At 36.7% G+C, this 14,855-nt stretch overlaps 1 protein-coding gene across 1 annotated transcript in view; it reads right to left on the minus strand.

Annotated features, from left to right (window-relative positions):
- Nucleotides 1–15: 15 nt before the first annotated feature.
- The window catches only part of LOC143186639 (uncharacterized), a 42,561-nt gene continuing 27,721 nt past the window's right edge, over nucleotides 16–14,855 (minus strand). The window contains exons 2-13 of the mRNA XM_076390346.1: nucleotides 10,718–10,889; nucleotides 10,585–10,608; nucleotides 10,376–10,491; nucleotides 9,665–9,902; nucleotides 6,250–9,330; nucleotides 5,957–6,154; nucleotides 4,501–5,179; nucleotides 3,534–3,731; nucleotides 2,566–2,700; nucleotides 1,939–2,216; nucleotides 1,667–1,864; nucleotides 16–912 (exon numbers count right to left, since the gene is read on the minus strand). Coding sequence (XP_076246461.1) covers nucleotides 671–912; nucleotides 1,667–1,864; nucleotides 1,939–2,216; nucleotides 2,566–2,700; nucleotides 3,534–3,731; nucleotides 4,501–5,179; nucleotides 5,957–6,154; nucleotides 6,250–9,330; nucleotides 9,665–9,902; nucleotides 10,376–10,491; nucleotides 10,585–10,608; nucleotides 10,718–10,889 — 5,559 coding nt within the window. The 3' untranslated portion in view covers nucleotides 16–670. The remainder of the gene's footprint in view (nucleotides 913–1,666; nucleotides 1,865–1,938; nucleotides 2,217–2,565; nucleotides 2,701–3,533; nucleotides 3,732–4,500; nucleotides 5,180–5,956; nucleotides 6,155–6,249; nucleotides 9,331–9,664; nucleotides 9,903–10,375; nucleotides 10,492–10,584; nucleotides 10,609–10,717; nucleotides 10,890–14,855) is intronic.

The raw sequence follows: 14,855 nt of genomic DNA on the forward strand, positions 1-14,855 counted from the left end.
GTTTTTTTACATAATACATTAGGCACGATATATACAAGTTAAAAATCTTCGGACTTACGAAGAGACTAAAACGGTGAGCACGAGAATACGTGGCCTAGAGATTCATTTTACTATTACAAAGAACCAAAATGCCAGGTCTATTTAAATATTTCTATGCCAAGTATTTTTGAGTCGTGCGTGCGACTCAGAGATACTATTCTTTACGACTATTCGTGTTATCATTGAACGAATAATGCCGCAAATGATTTCCTAATAATTTATTCCTACAGTCATCGCGCGATTAATATTAGCTACGATTCTTAAAGATAATTGTATAGAGGAGTATAAGAACTCAGTGTTGCATAGTGTCCTTATGATTAATAAGCAACTCCTTCAACACTTTATACCGATGTTCAGTACACTCTAACATTTATCTTCAATTTTTGATTTCTACCTACATATTGCACATACATAGAAATTAATGAACGTTTAATATTTTACAGAAGCTTCCCTGAAACATTTTTCCAGCACTTATGTTCCTTTCAGTTTGAAACCTCGTTTCACAATCTTTCCTTTAACAATGTCCTCGGAATTACAGCCTGTTTAGTTTGAAGAGTATTCTATTTGCTCTCAACGCAGACGAGTGAACGAATAAATACGCAGAGTAACAAGTATAATCAGTCTTTTCTGGTTAAACATTAACAGGACAGTTGCGCTCGTCGCTACCGTCAGAACATTCTAAGAATCCATTGCATACTCGAGATTTAGGTAGACACTCGCCAAGAGGACATCGATGACCTTTACAAGTCAGAGTTGAAGATCGTATATCTTCTTTTGCAATGACGTGTTCGATCCAAGGCAGATAATGATGCACTTTTGTGTAGACTCCTGGCCTTCCGGGTCTGGCACAACCGTAACCATTAGAAGTAATACCTAAAGACAAAATAATATATTTTTTAAAATAGTACTATACACAGAGGCTAATATTATGGACACAATGCCAGGTAATAATATAGTAAAACGTCCATCATTTGAATCTTAATTATCAGGTACTATCTGAATATTTTGTGCTTTAAATGTAGATAACACAGAGGATGAGCATGGTAATTTATTTTAATGGAAATCAATTTTAAAGTTTGAAACGTTTTATTATCCTCTTTGATATGAATTTATCAAGTTATTTCCTTCTACACCCATTATGAAAATGATTTTATCTTGAAACTTGTTCAGATTTAACTACTAGCCCTGCGGTTTCCACATTCTTTTAGCTAAATAGATTAGGTTTGCATAAAGAAATTCTGGGAATAGCTGCTAAACTTGCTTGCTCTTGAATATTTACTACACCAGTGCTTAATGTTTGAATTAAAGAAATGTTATTCATCTGGCTATTTATTCCAAAAATGTGTAGCTCTATGTTTGAATCTCACACACAGATTCTTTGGCTGATACATTGTATATTTTTACCAGTATAAGTATTAGTCTTATGATATAAAATACAAGAAACATTTATGAAGAAATATTTTCAGTTACAAAGTCATATTCTACTATAATTTTGCTTTATAGAAGTTTCATATTTTATAAATATTAAATCATACTCATACTGTTGTAAATATTTGAACAGTAATTCATCATTGCTAAGTAAAGAATTAACTTGAAATATCCCCTGTTTCATTGGAATAGACCTTACCATGAAGAGTGTACTTGTTGTCCGATCCCGAGCAAACCAAAGGTCCTCCACTGTCTCCCAAGCAAGCATCTCTTCCACCATCCTTCAGTCCTGCACAGAGCATTCCCGCTGTAATCCTGTACAAAGGAAGGAACAGAGTCTTCCTCCGACACTCCTCCGTCGAGATCACAGGAAGCTGTACTTCTTGCAAGGTATCCGCTGTTCAATAAGTAACAATCGTTAACAATCATATTTCTCGAAGTTTATCATCAAAATAGGCAGGATGTACTTACGAAATATCCTCTCAATCTCAAATAGCTGTCCCCAGCCAGTTACTGTACACGAAGTGCCGCTTTTTGGCTCCGCTTCAGGAAGGCAAACTGGCCTAACGTAATCGCTGAAGGCTACCGATTTCTCGAGTCTCAGCATTGCGATATCGTTGATAAAACCGTTATCGATGTAGTCAGGGTGCAAGGATATGTAATCCAGACGCAGAACTTGCTCGTAGGGACTTGGGAAGCTTCCTCGACGCGTTGCTCCAATCCTTGCTACCCAATACTCATCCTGAGCACTGTGAAAAGTATTAGTTTTTGTAGATTTAGTAACTCAAACTTAAAATCTTCATTTTGTAGAAGATGTTACTGCTTGTCTCTTTACTGTTATTTTAAGTAGATTTAGACATTCTCATTCTCAGAGGTCCTTCTTAAATGAATAAAAGAAACCGCACACCCTACATTCAGATACAAAATACATTTTTAAAGACAATTCTCATTCTGTTCTGTAGAGCACAGTGTTTTCTTAAGTAGCTCTGTGTGCTGACTATAGAATTTTATTATACTTACTTGAGTTGATCACATTGAATTTATTCAGTTTGTCACCTAGTTTCATTTTTATCTAATAATGCACTTTGTATCACTTACTGATAAAAACAGTGGGCTGCGGATAGGATCCACCTATCATTGATAAGGGCTCCTCCGCATTGGTAATCGCCTTCTTTGTAGAGAGCCACTTGCCACGGCCAGCTTCCAGCCGAGGAACTACCACCTCCGACTATCCTGGAACGACGAGAAAGATTCGATCTACTTCAATGCATGTGTCTCAAACAGGTACGCCAGTTTTTATTCATTTTGTATTTTCACAATAGAATATTTTTATTAGAAAGTTCCACTATTCTCGGACACATTATTTTTTTTAATTTTCACGGTACCAGTTTGTTGTTATTTGGAATCTGATCAATAGACTACGAATGTTTATGCAAATTCTTATTTTGATGATGGAAGACTTACATCACTCACCAAGTTTTATAAAATTTAACTCTTCAATATCTTCTACATTTTTGCATATTATATACATAAATTCTTTTTTCTGTTCTGCATATTACAGTTTCCTATAAATCCATAAGAATTCTGAGTGTATCAATCACTCACAGGTGTATTTATTTACATAAATTTATAAGAATATTTTTTAGAGTACTCAATTTATTAAAAGACTAATTCTATGTAAAAAAGAGAATAGAAAAATACTGCATTAAATAATATTTTTCTATTTAAGGTTTTAATTTCGAGAAGATAATGACTTTTTAAGACCTCCAGCCATAAGAAAAGAACGTAAAGTGCCGATAAATCTAATATTTCCAGCGGAGCCCGATAAAAATTTACGATACCGATGAATCGCATTGCAGTTAGTTATCTCGAGCAGTAACGATCGTTTATGAAATTCTAATTTTATGCAGATCGCGCGCCGCCCTTTTTGCGCCCGATATATATTGTTATTACTCGCGCGATAGCAGAGGAGGAGGGCATTATCCCCGAGCGCAGTTTGTATACAAATAGTTTTATAAACGACCCGGACGGCATATAATTATGGGAAACTGGTTCAGTCAGTATACCTGGCCTGCGATGGTGCCTGCGTTCTTATCCCGCACTCAAGGTTCTTGCACTTGACCCTGAGAATCTCGCCGCTCGGGCACTCGGACGGTTTGAAAGTCAGAATCGTTTTATCCACTGTCTTCTCGTTATAGGATAATGTGTAGTAGGATCGTCTGGACATTGGCTTTTCAGACACTTTTTCCACGGTGTCGTAATCCCTAAAGAAAGGTCATCGATTTGTTAAGAAATGGATTTTATGTTTGATAATGGCGGAGAATGTGAAAATTAATTAAAGATAATTCTTTTAGAAGTTAGAGTCATTATTCGAGGGATAGAATTTTTCTTTAAGTCATTGTGGCATTTAAAGTGTTAATCTTTAAGTATCTAGGCTGGTGTGTCACGATGGAATTAAAAATTTCAAATTTCAAATTTCTGGGTTCTCTAATTTTCAACTTCACATGTTTGTTTTAATTTTCTGATTTTCAGTTCTTGGAAATTTTTATTTGAATCTTGAGTGAATCTTAAGAATAAATTTGTCTTGGTATGATAAGAATTATATTCAGGTTTAATAATTATTATTATATGTAAAGCAATTGTTGAGAACTTGGCTATTCATTCAGTGATTAGAGTAATCTAGAAATTTTTTACTCAAATAATATCCAAATGTAACATATCTTAAATTATATATTGTATTCAGCTTACTGGAGCATTTATACTTATAATATAACAACAATATAGAAAACAGCAAAATATTTTATAACTTACAAATTCAAGAAAAAATTGCCTATAAAGAAGTAGGAATAGTATGTATACATTTCTCTGTGATTATTTTTTACTGTAATTAAGTGTAAAAATATAAAGTGCTCCAACTCTTGGAAGCTATAAAAAGAATTCCAATACTAATATTCTGTCCGAACAACAGGGGTTCCACTATAAATACCATTTTATTGCATTCCATGTGCAATAATATTTTTATAGATGACTTACTGATAGGTAATTGCCTTGCAAACTGCTCTGCCAAGGTCCTCGATAGTCCAGGTAGCCTGCCTCTCTTGCAAAAGGTCGTCCATCCCACTCAAGCACAGTTTCCCCCATTTTCCATTCTTCCGAATGTTTATGTACCCCTTTTCATTGTAATTATTAATCTCTTTTTTAACATTGATCATGGATGAATCGTTCTTCTTCGTATTGACATGAATGGAATTTGTATGAGGCAAAATGCCCTTTGCATTTGATGATATTTCCCTTCCAGACACAAGGGTTTTAACTTTGGAGGGTTTATGATGACTAGTCACTATCTCTTCCTCGATAACAGAGTCATTTTTATTGACCACAATCTTCTCTAAGTGGACATTGCTTTTAAATGTTCTAAGGGTAGTCGATTCTGAAATTGAGGATTCAACTGCGTCTTGATCGAAAACGATGTCCTTGTTGGTGCTGGAATCTATTTCTGAAGAATATTCTTCAGGGACTGAATATTCATCTTCTGTTATTGTAATCTCAGAGCTGGATTCTTTTTTATCCAATACTGTATCGTCTTCTATAAGTGCAGCACACTTTTTCTCATCCTCTCCTCCAGGACAATCGGAAAAGCCATTGCAAACCTTGTCCTGATCCACGCAGGAGCGACTGTTACCGCAGACGAATTGCCCTTCTTCACACCAATCTATTACAAAATTTTGGATATTGGTACTTCTAAAGAAAGATTAGTTTAGGATTGTTGTAACACAGTAGGACCTCGATTAAAATTGGAATAACCTATTAGTACAGTAGAGTGTAAATTATCCGAACTGGATTTTCCTCAATCTTTGATATTTAGAATTTTAGGTATTTGGAGTATTAAAGATGAAACTATACAAGGGCCTCAAGTAAACTAAAACTATCAAACTATCACTTAGTAATGGTTTATTAAAAATAAAAGCAAAATTGATCGTGAATTTTAAAGTTAGTATTAATTCCGATATCCAACATCCTATTGCAGTTAACTTCTTTATTTTCTGTAAATTATTATTGAATCAGGCTTTGAATCTCAGTTAAACGCCTACTGTAATCTTCTCGTTAAAACAGTAAATAATTGTGAACTAATTGCAAACCTGAAACACCTTCTTCATGGCAAATTTTATTATCTTGGGTATAATTTTATTATACTACTATTAAATGATGGTTCAAGTCGCAATGACCGTTTTATTGCACTTTTATCGTCATTATTGCAAATAATATAATAAAAGTCCTGAATGATAGAGATTGAGAATCAATTGAGACTAAGTTAATTAAGGTTTTACTATTTGAGTAATCACAACTGAGACCCAGTTAATTGAGGATCTAGTATTACTGTATAATATTGGTTTATCAATATTGGTCTGCTAACTCAGTCTTGTATTCTAAAAAAAAACTTGTCCAAACCAATGGACAACAAAATATAAAGAAGAGATGAAATAAGTACCGCAGTCTGTTTCGTCGGAGTAGTCCCAACAGTCGGCGATGCCGTCGCAAATTTTTTGATGTAACAGTTGTGCCTTCAGAAAGTCTGCGCACGTACAGTTCGCCTCGTCCTCCGAATTCGGGCATTCACCTAGCATGTTGCATCTGCCGCTGGAAGGCAGGCATTTGCCGTCTCTGCATAGGAAACCGAAACAATCATCTGTGAAAACGGATGGGATAAGAATTTTCAATTACGCTTCCAAAAAATTCAAATTAGGTACAATTCACTTAGCAAACACTTTCAGGAGTACTTACCACTTTTCGCATTTTTTTCTGTGGTAGAGATCATCTTGTCAGTGCGATCCTCAATTTTAGTCAAGATCTTCGTGAATATCTCGACGCCATCTCTGGTCATCGTGTACCCTGCGCTGGAGTTCATCAGGGTCTGGTTCCCAGTTGCTATGTCTGCGATTTCCTTCAGCTTATCAAAATCAAGAAAAGATTTCACTTCCGATTGACCGAGGACATGGGACTGTAGGGTTCCAGGTCTTGAACTGTTTTTACTACTCTTCACTGGCTTGTCTTCGCTACCGATCTCAGCTAACTGTTTAAGCTTCTCCAAGAGAAATCGATTCTCTTCTATGGTAGAAATCTTCCTGTCTGATGTCTGGATCGTTTGCACGCCAGCAGACTTCAAAGAAGCAGTCTTCTCTGTTACTGTCTCTTTATTGGAAGAGTTCACGTTTAGGTGGTTCTTGAAGGCACGATTTTCTTCTTGGCTGACATCAACAGGGAAATCCTCAGGTACTGTTATTTGGGGAGTCGATGACTCTTCTTCGTGTGACACTGAATGTATCACTGGAAGGGACGTAGAGTTAGTGACCACCAGTTTCATCACGATGGGATCGTCTTTGATGCTCGAAGACACTTTAGTGCTGATAGACGTCACTACTTCTACGATCTGCTCGATCCTACCATGGCCTTCATTTGAATCATTCAATTCTGATTGCGATGCAAAGTGGTCTTGACGGTCTGATGTATTTCTCTCATGATTCTGGACACCGAATAATTGTTCCAGGAGTAGAGTGTCATCTGAGGAACTTCGATTTGTGAATTTTTCGGCGACCTTTACTTCTTTCTCCTTGTCGATCTTAGGTCTTGGTCTGACAGGTCGACCAATGCCAGTATTGCTCTTGGCAGGCGCCAGAGTGACTAAGTTTTCTACCACGTAAGCTTTCAGAGTGTCATTGTATATTTTCCTTCGAGTTTCAAGAGAGCTGGTAGGCCTGTTTGCTGTGCCATTGGAGAGCCTGTCTAGTTCTGCTTCTGTATCAACGAGGGGTTTGTTTTTCGATGAATTGGCATTTTCCTCAGTTTGCCCAGGTGTGTGCTTCAGTGTGTCGATTTCGATGAAGGTGGAGTTCCTTGATAGGAAGGTAGCATTAGGTGTCAGCCTTCCTGGCGGTGCCACTTTTGGACCTTCATTCTGCATGACTAATTTATCGACATTGTTATGGAGCGGATGTATCATCTCTGAGTAGACTTCCGTGGTGCTTAGTTTCAAGAACTTTTCGTTATCTATTATGCCCTGAGTAGTCGACTCGGTTGATGTCACACCTTCTGATAACTCAATTTCGGAGTATTTCAAAGGAGCTTTAGAGTTACTATCAAGATCCTCCACAGAAGTTTCTATTTCGATAACTTCTTTCAGGTTTCCTGGTGTTATTTTACTTTTCTCTATCTCACTTTCATTTTTCTTTGAATAATTCTCTTTGCTCTTTAAGTCAGTATTTACCTGAATTTTTCCATTTAAATTTCCATTACTTGTAGTGCTATCTGTTACAGTATTCGTTTCCTTGTTAGCTTTTTCAGAATTAAGAGCACTTGTAATCTTGTCAACGGGTATGGTGTGCCTGAAAGGTTTTAGTGTTCCAGAATTCTCAATCAAACTAGGTCTGAAGCCAGCTCCATTCAGATCAGGAGTTTTGTAGCTAGTATAAACAGGTTCCTGCGAAGTTTTGTCAACCTTTCTGTCCTGTAAAGTATTGCTATGATGTTTTTCAACAGCTTGGATATCAGAGTACTTATTCCTGGGTTCCAATTCGATGTCTGTGTCTGGAACAGGCTCTGCTACTCCTATCCTCGACACTATGGTAGTCGACTCTTCGTTTGAATAGACAGGTTTTTGCCATTTTGGGGTACTAGACAGTAAGAAATTATCTGAATTTTCTTTATCCCTTGTAGTGGTACCTCTTTTGTTTCCCTTCATCGATTCAGAGCCTCTGTCACCTCCTAAAGGAACTCCTCCTAGAACTATTCCAGGAACTCTCCAACCTGTCTCATTTTTGTCAGAATGATATGGTTTCATGGACGAGGATTCCATCTTTTCAGGTTGAGAAGATGTCCTAAGTCTAACATCATAGGTTTCAGGTGGAAGCTGACCAGAAACCTCTATATCTGGTCTTTTACCTTCATCCACTTTACCTGGTGGAGGCGCAGTGAAGATCTGTCCATCCTCCAGCAGTCCTGGAATCTTATTTTTAAATTTACCATTTACCCTAAAATTGACCATTTCTTGAGGCACTATTCTGTCATGTGGGAAATCGGTGTCTTCCGTGTCAAAGGTGCTCATGCCAGGTATATCTATGTAAGAGTTTGCTGCCTCTGGTGGCTCTGATGGCTTCACACGCTGTGTAGATGACTCAGGAATCCTAGCTTGGACATTGTACTGAGGGATCTTTATTGAATCCGAGGCAACCACATCCCCAGTGTTTGCGTTGCTGTAATTCACTTTGTAATTCGTTTTTTCAGTGTCTGGTAATAATTTCAGTTCTGTGTTTATGTAACCAGGTATAATCGGCCTCCAGGGTGAAGTCTCGAAGTCAGGCTTGCGGAAGTCCTTGAAGAGATCCTCAATCTCGGTTTGTGTTGTGGACATTGTGGACGTGGGTACCCTTTTAGTTGGTTTTTGGACTGCCTCGTCATGTTTAGTGTAATTCACTTTTTCTTTTATCTTCAGAGTTGTTTGGACTGCAATGGGACTTGGCTCGGTGGTTGCTTCTACGCTGGAGGATTTCATCGTAGTCTGGAGATGAGGTACGGATGATTCTTTAGTATCATTTTTATTGTCAAGTTGCGTTTTGACACTTTCTTGAGTAGAGTTCACTTTCTTTTGAGTGTCGTTCACTTTTGTGGCTGTGTATGTTCCTTGAATTGTGGGTATATTACTGAAGTCGATTTCTGGCTCATTGGGCTCCGTTTTAGTTGGTTTCGTCTTCGTTTTGGGACTTGTTATCAAGGAACTATTCCTGTTGGGACGCAGGAGGCCATTTTTCGTGATCATCGCGTTTCTTTGTTGCGTGTGCTTTTGACTGCCCGTTACTTCTTGATTTATTCCTGAATTGTGGGAAGAAAATATATAGATTCTGGTATATGAAATTGAGATGATTAATTGATAAATGGAAATACTTAATGACTTAGAACAAATATTTAATGACTTAGTCTATATCTCATCACTAAAAAATACTATCAAAATTCACAAAAATTCTAAAATATATCCTTTCATCTTTAAATAGTCAGTGGTCTATGAAATCTGTATTTCTCGTAATTAGAAAAATGTACATACCTGAACGTTCAACAAAAATGAGTTAAAGCATAAAAAGTGTAGAAATACTATAATTACAGTATCGATTTCATGGAACTAGAATCGTTGCTCCTAACGGATGCTTACTTTTTACGGATATGCTGGTGAGGTCCAGTTCCATGTCCTTGAACAAGGAGGACGTTGAATACGTCTCCTTCGCAATAATGTCCTCGATTGTATCCTCAACATTTGTAATCGATCGTGGCACCTTCCTCCTATCTAGATATATCCTGAAGAAAACTCTTAGTATACCGCTTTCGAACTTGTCGATAACAGTTTTCTGATAAGCGGTGCCCAAGACACTTCTTCTAAAAAGAAGTTCGAACTGAAACACAACAATAATTTATTAACCATCATTATTCCAATGCATATTGGCGGAAAAAGGAAGATTTAAAATTAATCTTTGCAAATATGAATATTAATAACTTTTATAATGAATATTTTACTTCATATTGACGAGATTTCTTCATTGAAATTGAAAACTAAAATTGAAATTTGAATTGAAAGTTAAATTGTTTCATATTGGATATTATTTGATATTGAAATTTGAATTGAAGTTGAATTTTTTTAATATCATTATTTATTAATGAAATTTGAATTCTGTCATTTTTTATACGTTTCAAATTTTCATAAATGCATATAAATCTGTAGTATTAATAATATTTAATATAAATAATAATTTTGTTTTGTAAGATTACTATATTTCTTCATTTTGCTTGCTTTTAAATTTCCTTTTAAAAGCCACTGTAAATTCAATATAAAGTTCTTCAATCATTAAACAGATATCCCTTCACTTACTATATTCTTATATTTTCGCTCCTTTTCCCTGAACACCATACTGGTATTCAATTTCAACATAGGATTGTACTTTTCCCCCTTAGCCACCCTGAAACTGCACGAGAACCCAACGATCGCTGAAATTATGAACGAAATGTGGTTCGTTAGTCTTCGAAAATTTCACGTAACGCTATCATTTGTCACGTTAATTGGTGAAGCGTAAAACTTACCATTCTTCGAGTCCGTTCGAAGAGCTGAAAAAAGGTTTAATCGTTCATGAGTATGCATTGATTCATTTAATGTTCTTTTAGGGCACGAAGCTCGTGGATAATGTAGCGAGAGAGTTATAAAGCATGAACAAACCTCCCATCCATAACGCCAGTCCCGCGATCGCGAAGACAGCAATTAATACCAGCATAGCGGAAATAATTAACATCGCACTGCCGACCTTCCACGTGGTGCTGCCTCTTTGTTTCTTTGTTTGCTGTGGGGACACCCTGGACCATGTTGATCGCGGCGGTAAGTAGTAATCGTTCTGCAAACAAAAGAAGAAATATTTCTTCTCTGCATGGCTTCCACATTCTAATAAGAAAATTACACGTGGGAGATACAATTAAGTTTAAGAGCTAGATGAAAGGAACACATAATTTTTTGAAAAATTGGATTTTCCATGTCGTACAAGATGAGAAGATATACTGAAATTGTAAATGACTGTTTCAAACCTGCTCCCCAGAATCAGAGCTACAGTGTATTAAATCTACATATTTTCTTTATGACTTAGGCAATATACTTCGGTTTTATGGTGCAGAAATATAAAACTAAGTATTTAGCGTGGTACTTACTAAGTACTACTTTTGTGCACAAATTTTAATTTGAAATTTTCTTTTGCCCCTCTCTGTATTTTAAAAGTCTGAACTTTCATATAAATGAAGTTATAGAAATATCTGAATACTATTTGTGGACTCTAGAATCCAGAGTCAGAGCCTATTAAGTCACACTTCTCAAGCTTTAGAGAAGCGTAAAAAAAGATGTGAAAACCTTGTTCTGAATCGACTAGAGATGTATATGTAATTTTTAAAGCATGCTTTAAATTGTTTACTGGATATTATTGCTTTTAGAATCAGTACCTCAGAAATAGAAATGTCATCTAGGTCTCTGAAAGAATCAAAGCATAAACTACATTTTATTTTATTTTATAGTTATGGATATTAGCATGTAAAGGAAATTTCAAACTCTTCATGTTCTTTTAAGTTGCCCTTAATCCTGTATCTCAACTTTAAACGACTAGATACAAATTTTAACTAATTGTCAGACAGGTGAACATAACTTCCCCATGCTAACGTTTAAAGTGTTTTACGACATATCTGAACACCTATCCAATAAAATTTAGAGTTTTATGTGACGACCAGTACATTTATTAGTTCATAAGTTTCCTCATCGGTGGTCAATTTGAAAGCACTGACAAAATCATGGTTACTTACTTTAGTTACATAAAAACTGATTGTCAGCTATTCAATATCACTTCCACTAGTTTGTTAATAATACCCCTGTAATTTCGAACAAAAATCCAATTTATTAAATTATTTCATATCTGGAAAAACTGAGAGGTTACACTAGACAACTCATATTATGGGATACTCTCTGACTCCCAGTATGCGTTTACTGACCAACTGCCGCTCTTCGGCCATTGGATAATCTGAACGTGCAATAAATTTAGTCAGGTGTACGGTAACACCAATAACGGTACTGGCGTCAAGATACGGAATGCTTAAAGAAATAAGAAAAAAAAGAAAGGAAAGGACGTCTCCAAAGTCGAGACGCGGTGAGATGGAACCGTACAGAAAGTTAGTATCGCTCTGATCAGCGGTACATGGGACGTGGTGTTGATACGGGGATATTATCTATTGCGGTTACAGGGTTACAGACATGCTCACGTTGTCAATCAAATGTACTGTTACATATATAACATACCTCTCATGATTTACGAGGACATACGTTTGGCTCATTTTCATGAGCTTTGACTATTATTTTCTTGTGGTTTTAGCGGATGATTGAGGAAACTTGAATGCTTGGTATGAGATGGGCTTTTACTTCATACTTGTATGTAATGAATTTTTCTTTGTAAAAGTTGTAGAAATATCTAGTTCTTAATATTTTGGGGGGAATTTTATATCTGGACTCCATAGCCAAAGTGTATTCAGTCGTATAAGAACAAGTCGATTGAATATATTATGATTCTGGGGGCTAGATATGTAGGCTAATAGTTGTTGATTATTTCCCTGATAAGAGAGAATTGAAGGATTTGCTGCACAAGTAGACATCTCCAATTTTTCTGTGGATCTAACTTAGTAGCTAAATAGTTTTTTAAGACTGAAATTTTAGAAAATGAAGGTGAATAGTTTTTGCATCTAGCTCTTCATTTGAGGTACATAGTTTTTTGCAGCAGATTGCGTCATACTATTAATAGCAAAAAGTGTTGAAGTTTCTAAAAATCGTGACCCTCGAGTCAAGAGTATCTTCAATTTTTGTTAAACGCTTAACACTCTCGCGTACTATGTGCTCAATACATCATCCTTGCCTTGAGGAGCCATAAGAAGCAGCGAAATATTAGACGTATCATAAATGATGAGTACTGAACTCCACTAAGTGTTTAATGATCACTAACATTAGTACAGATGAGCTTCCAAAGTCAAAGCTACCAAATAGATATAAAATTACAGACACCAATTTTTCCTTCAATTTCTTCTTCTGTTCTGAAAACTCCTTCAATTTTTCTTTGCATAATTAGTTTCTTCAATCTCCACCCAAATCTCGAATAAAAAATTCTCTGAAAGTTCGTTAACTTATTAAGGATTCTGGTTTAGGTATAAGCTTCCTCATACTTTTCGTTCTCCCTGCATCCATTAATCCACATGGATCTCGCATGGGCGAGATTCCAGCGTCGGAGAGGCGCTATGTGCTCCCCACGATGATGACATTCAACCTTACGTCATAGTGTACTTCTGGATGATTCGGCTGCCTGCTTTCGAAGCCAACGACCTCCGTGTACACATCGACTTCCGATTACATGACCATGAAGCCCCGATCGTACGTATTATTTAACCGTGAAATTCCTTTTTACCCTTGATCGAGTCGTTGACTTTATACCGACGTCATACCATCCAGAACTACGTAAGATCGGGACGGATGCTGAAACCAGTCGCCTCTGACGCTCCCCGTGAGCGTTGCAAAATTGATTGCGAAATTATAGATTCTCTGAAACGTCTCTCGCCTTGGCACTCGGAAAACGCGTACACGAAGGACGTTCCATTTTTATCGTTGTTGTTTCTTGCAACTCGTGGCGATTCAGCGATTTCGCGCATGGAGTCTGTGATAAATCTTACGTGGCAGCGGACCGTGACAGTCATTACAGTGTAGTACATGCGGGGATTCTTGTTTTTAAAATGTTCAGAAAAGTAGGGACGGGTTGGTCTGGTTATCGAAGCTTGAAGTATGTCGTTTTCGTTGAGTCGTGACACACTAGGAACATTGTTCCAAAATTATGAAGCTATGAGTTTGTTTATATTATTTGTTAGCTGACTATTGTGAATGTTAATAATTTGCGTTGTTATTAATAAGTCACTAAGGGTAATAGTAAAGTTGTTGATAATGTGTGTAAAAGAAATTCTTGATGTGATAATTATTTTAAGAGGGAATATTGATTTTTGTTAAATTATGCTCCAGTTGGGTAATCTTGCAATTTTAATCATTGGTTCCCCCTCTTCTGGTTGAGAAGATATAAATACCCTTAAGGGTAACGAATTGCTTAGTTACTCTGGATCATCCAGTGGATGTGGATCGTTCTGGCAGTCTGAAGGTACTATTTGAACTGATTCTGGATTACTTCCTGGATTATCTCTTTCTTAAATTATTCATCTCTTGGATTATCTCGTCCTTGGACTAGCTATCCTCTGGACTAGCTATCTCCTGAATTAATTGTCCTCTGGATTAGTTATCTCCTAAACCAGCTATTTCTGGAGTAGCTATCCCCTAGAGTAAGTATCTTCTGGACTAGCCATTGTAACCATCCTCTGGGTTAGCTATCAGCTGGACTAGCTATCTCCTGGACTGCCTATGTCCTGGACTATCGATCCCCTGGATTACTTATCCCCTGGTTTACCTACTGTTTGGACTGCTCCTGAACAGGCTCAGAACCTAGTCCTTGAACTATTTAACTATGAATTAGCTCCTGGACTATGTTAATCTTTGAACTAGCCCTTAGACTAGTTTCTGGATTAACTGTTGGACTAATTCTTGGACTGGTTGAGTGTAATCCTTCATAGGCAATGCAAGCAAAGTGAAGAATTTCCACGAAGTTTCTTTAATTCTGAAAAGACTGTTCATCGTTTCAGCAATCATACACTACAGTAGAGTCTCTCATAAGAATTCCAGAATGTTTTCTAGTTTTCCAAACGCTTAGATGAAGCGTGAGAAATTAAACTCTGGCTCAAACGATTCAGTT

This window comes from Calliopsis andreniformis, unplaced genomic scaffold (genome assembly GCF_051401765.1).
Source record: "Calliopsis andreniformis isolate RMS-2024a unplaced genomic scaffold, iyCalAndr_principal scaffold0022, whole genome shotgun sequence".
Classification (NCBI taxonomy): domain Eukaryota; kingdom Metazoa; phylum Arthropoda; class Insecta; order Hymenoptera; family Andrenidae; genus Calliopsis; species Calliopsis andreniformis.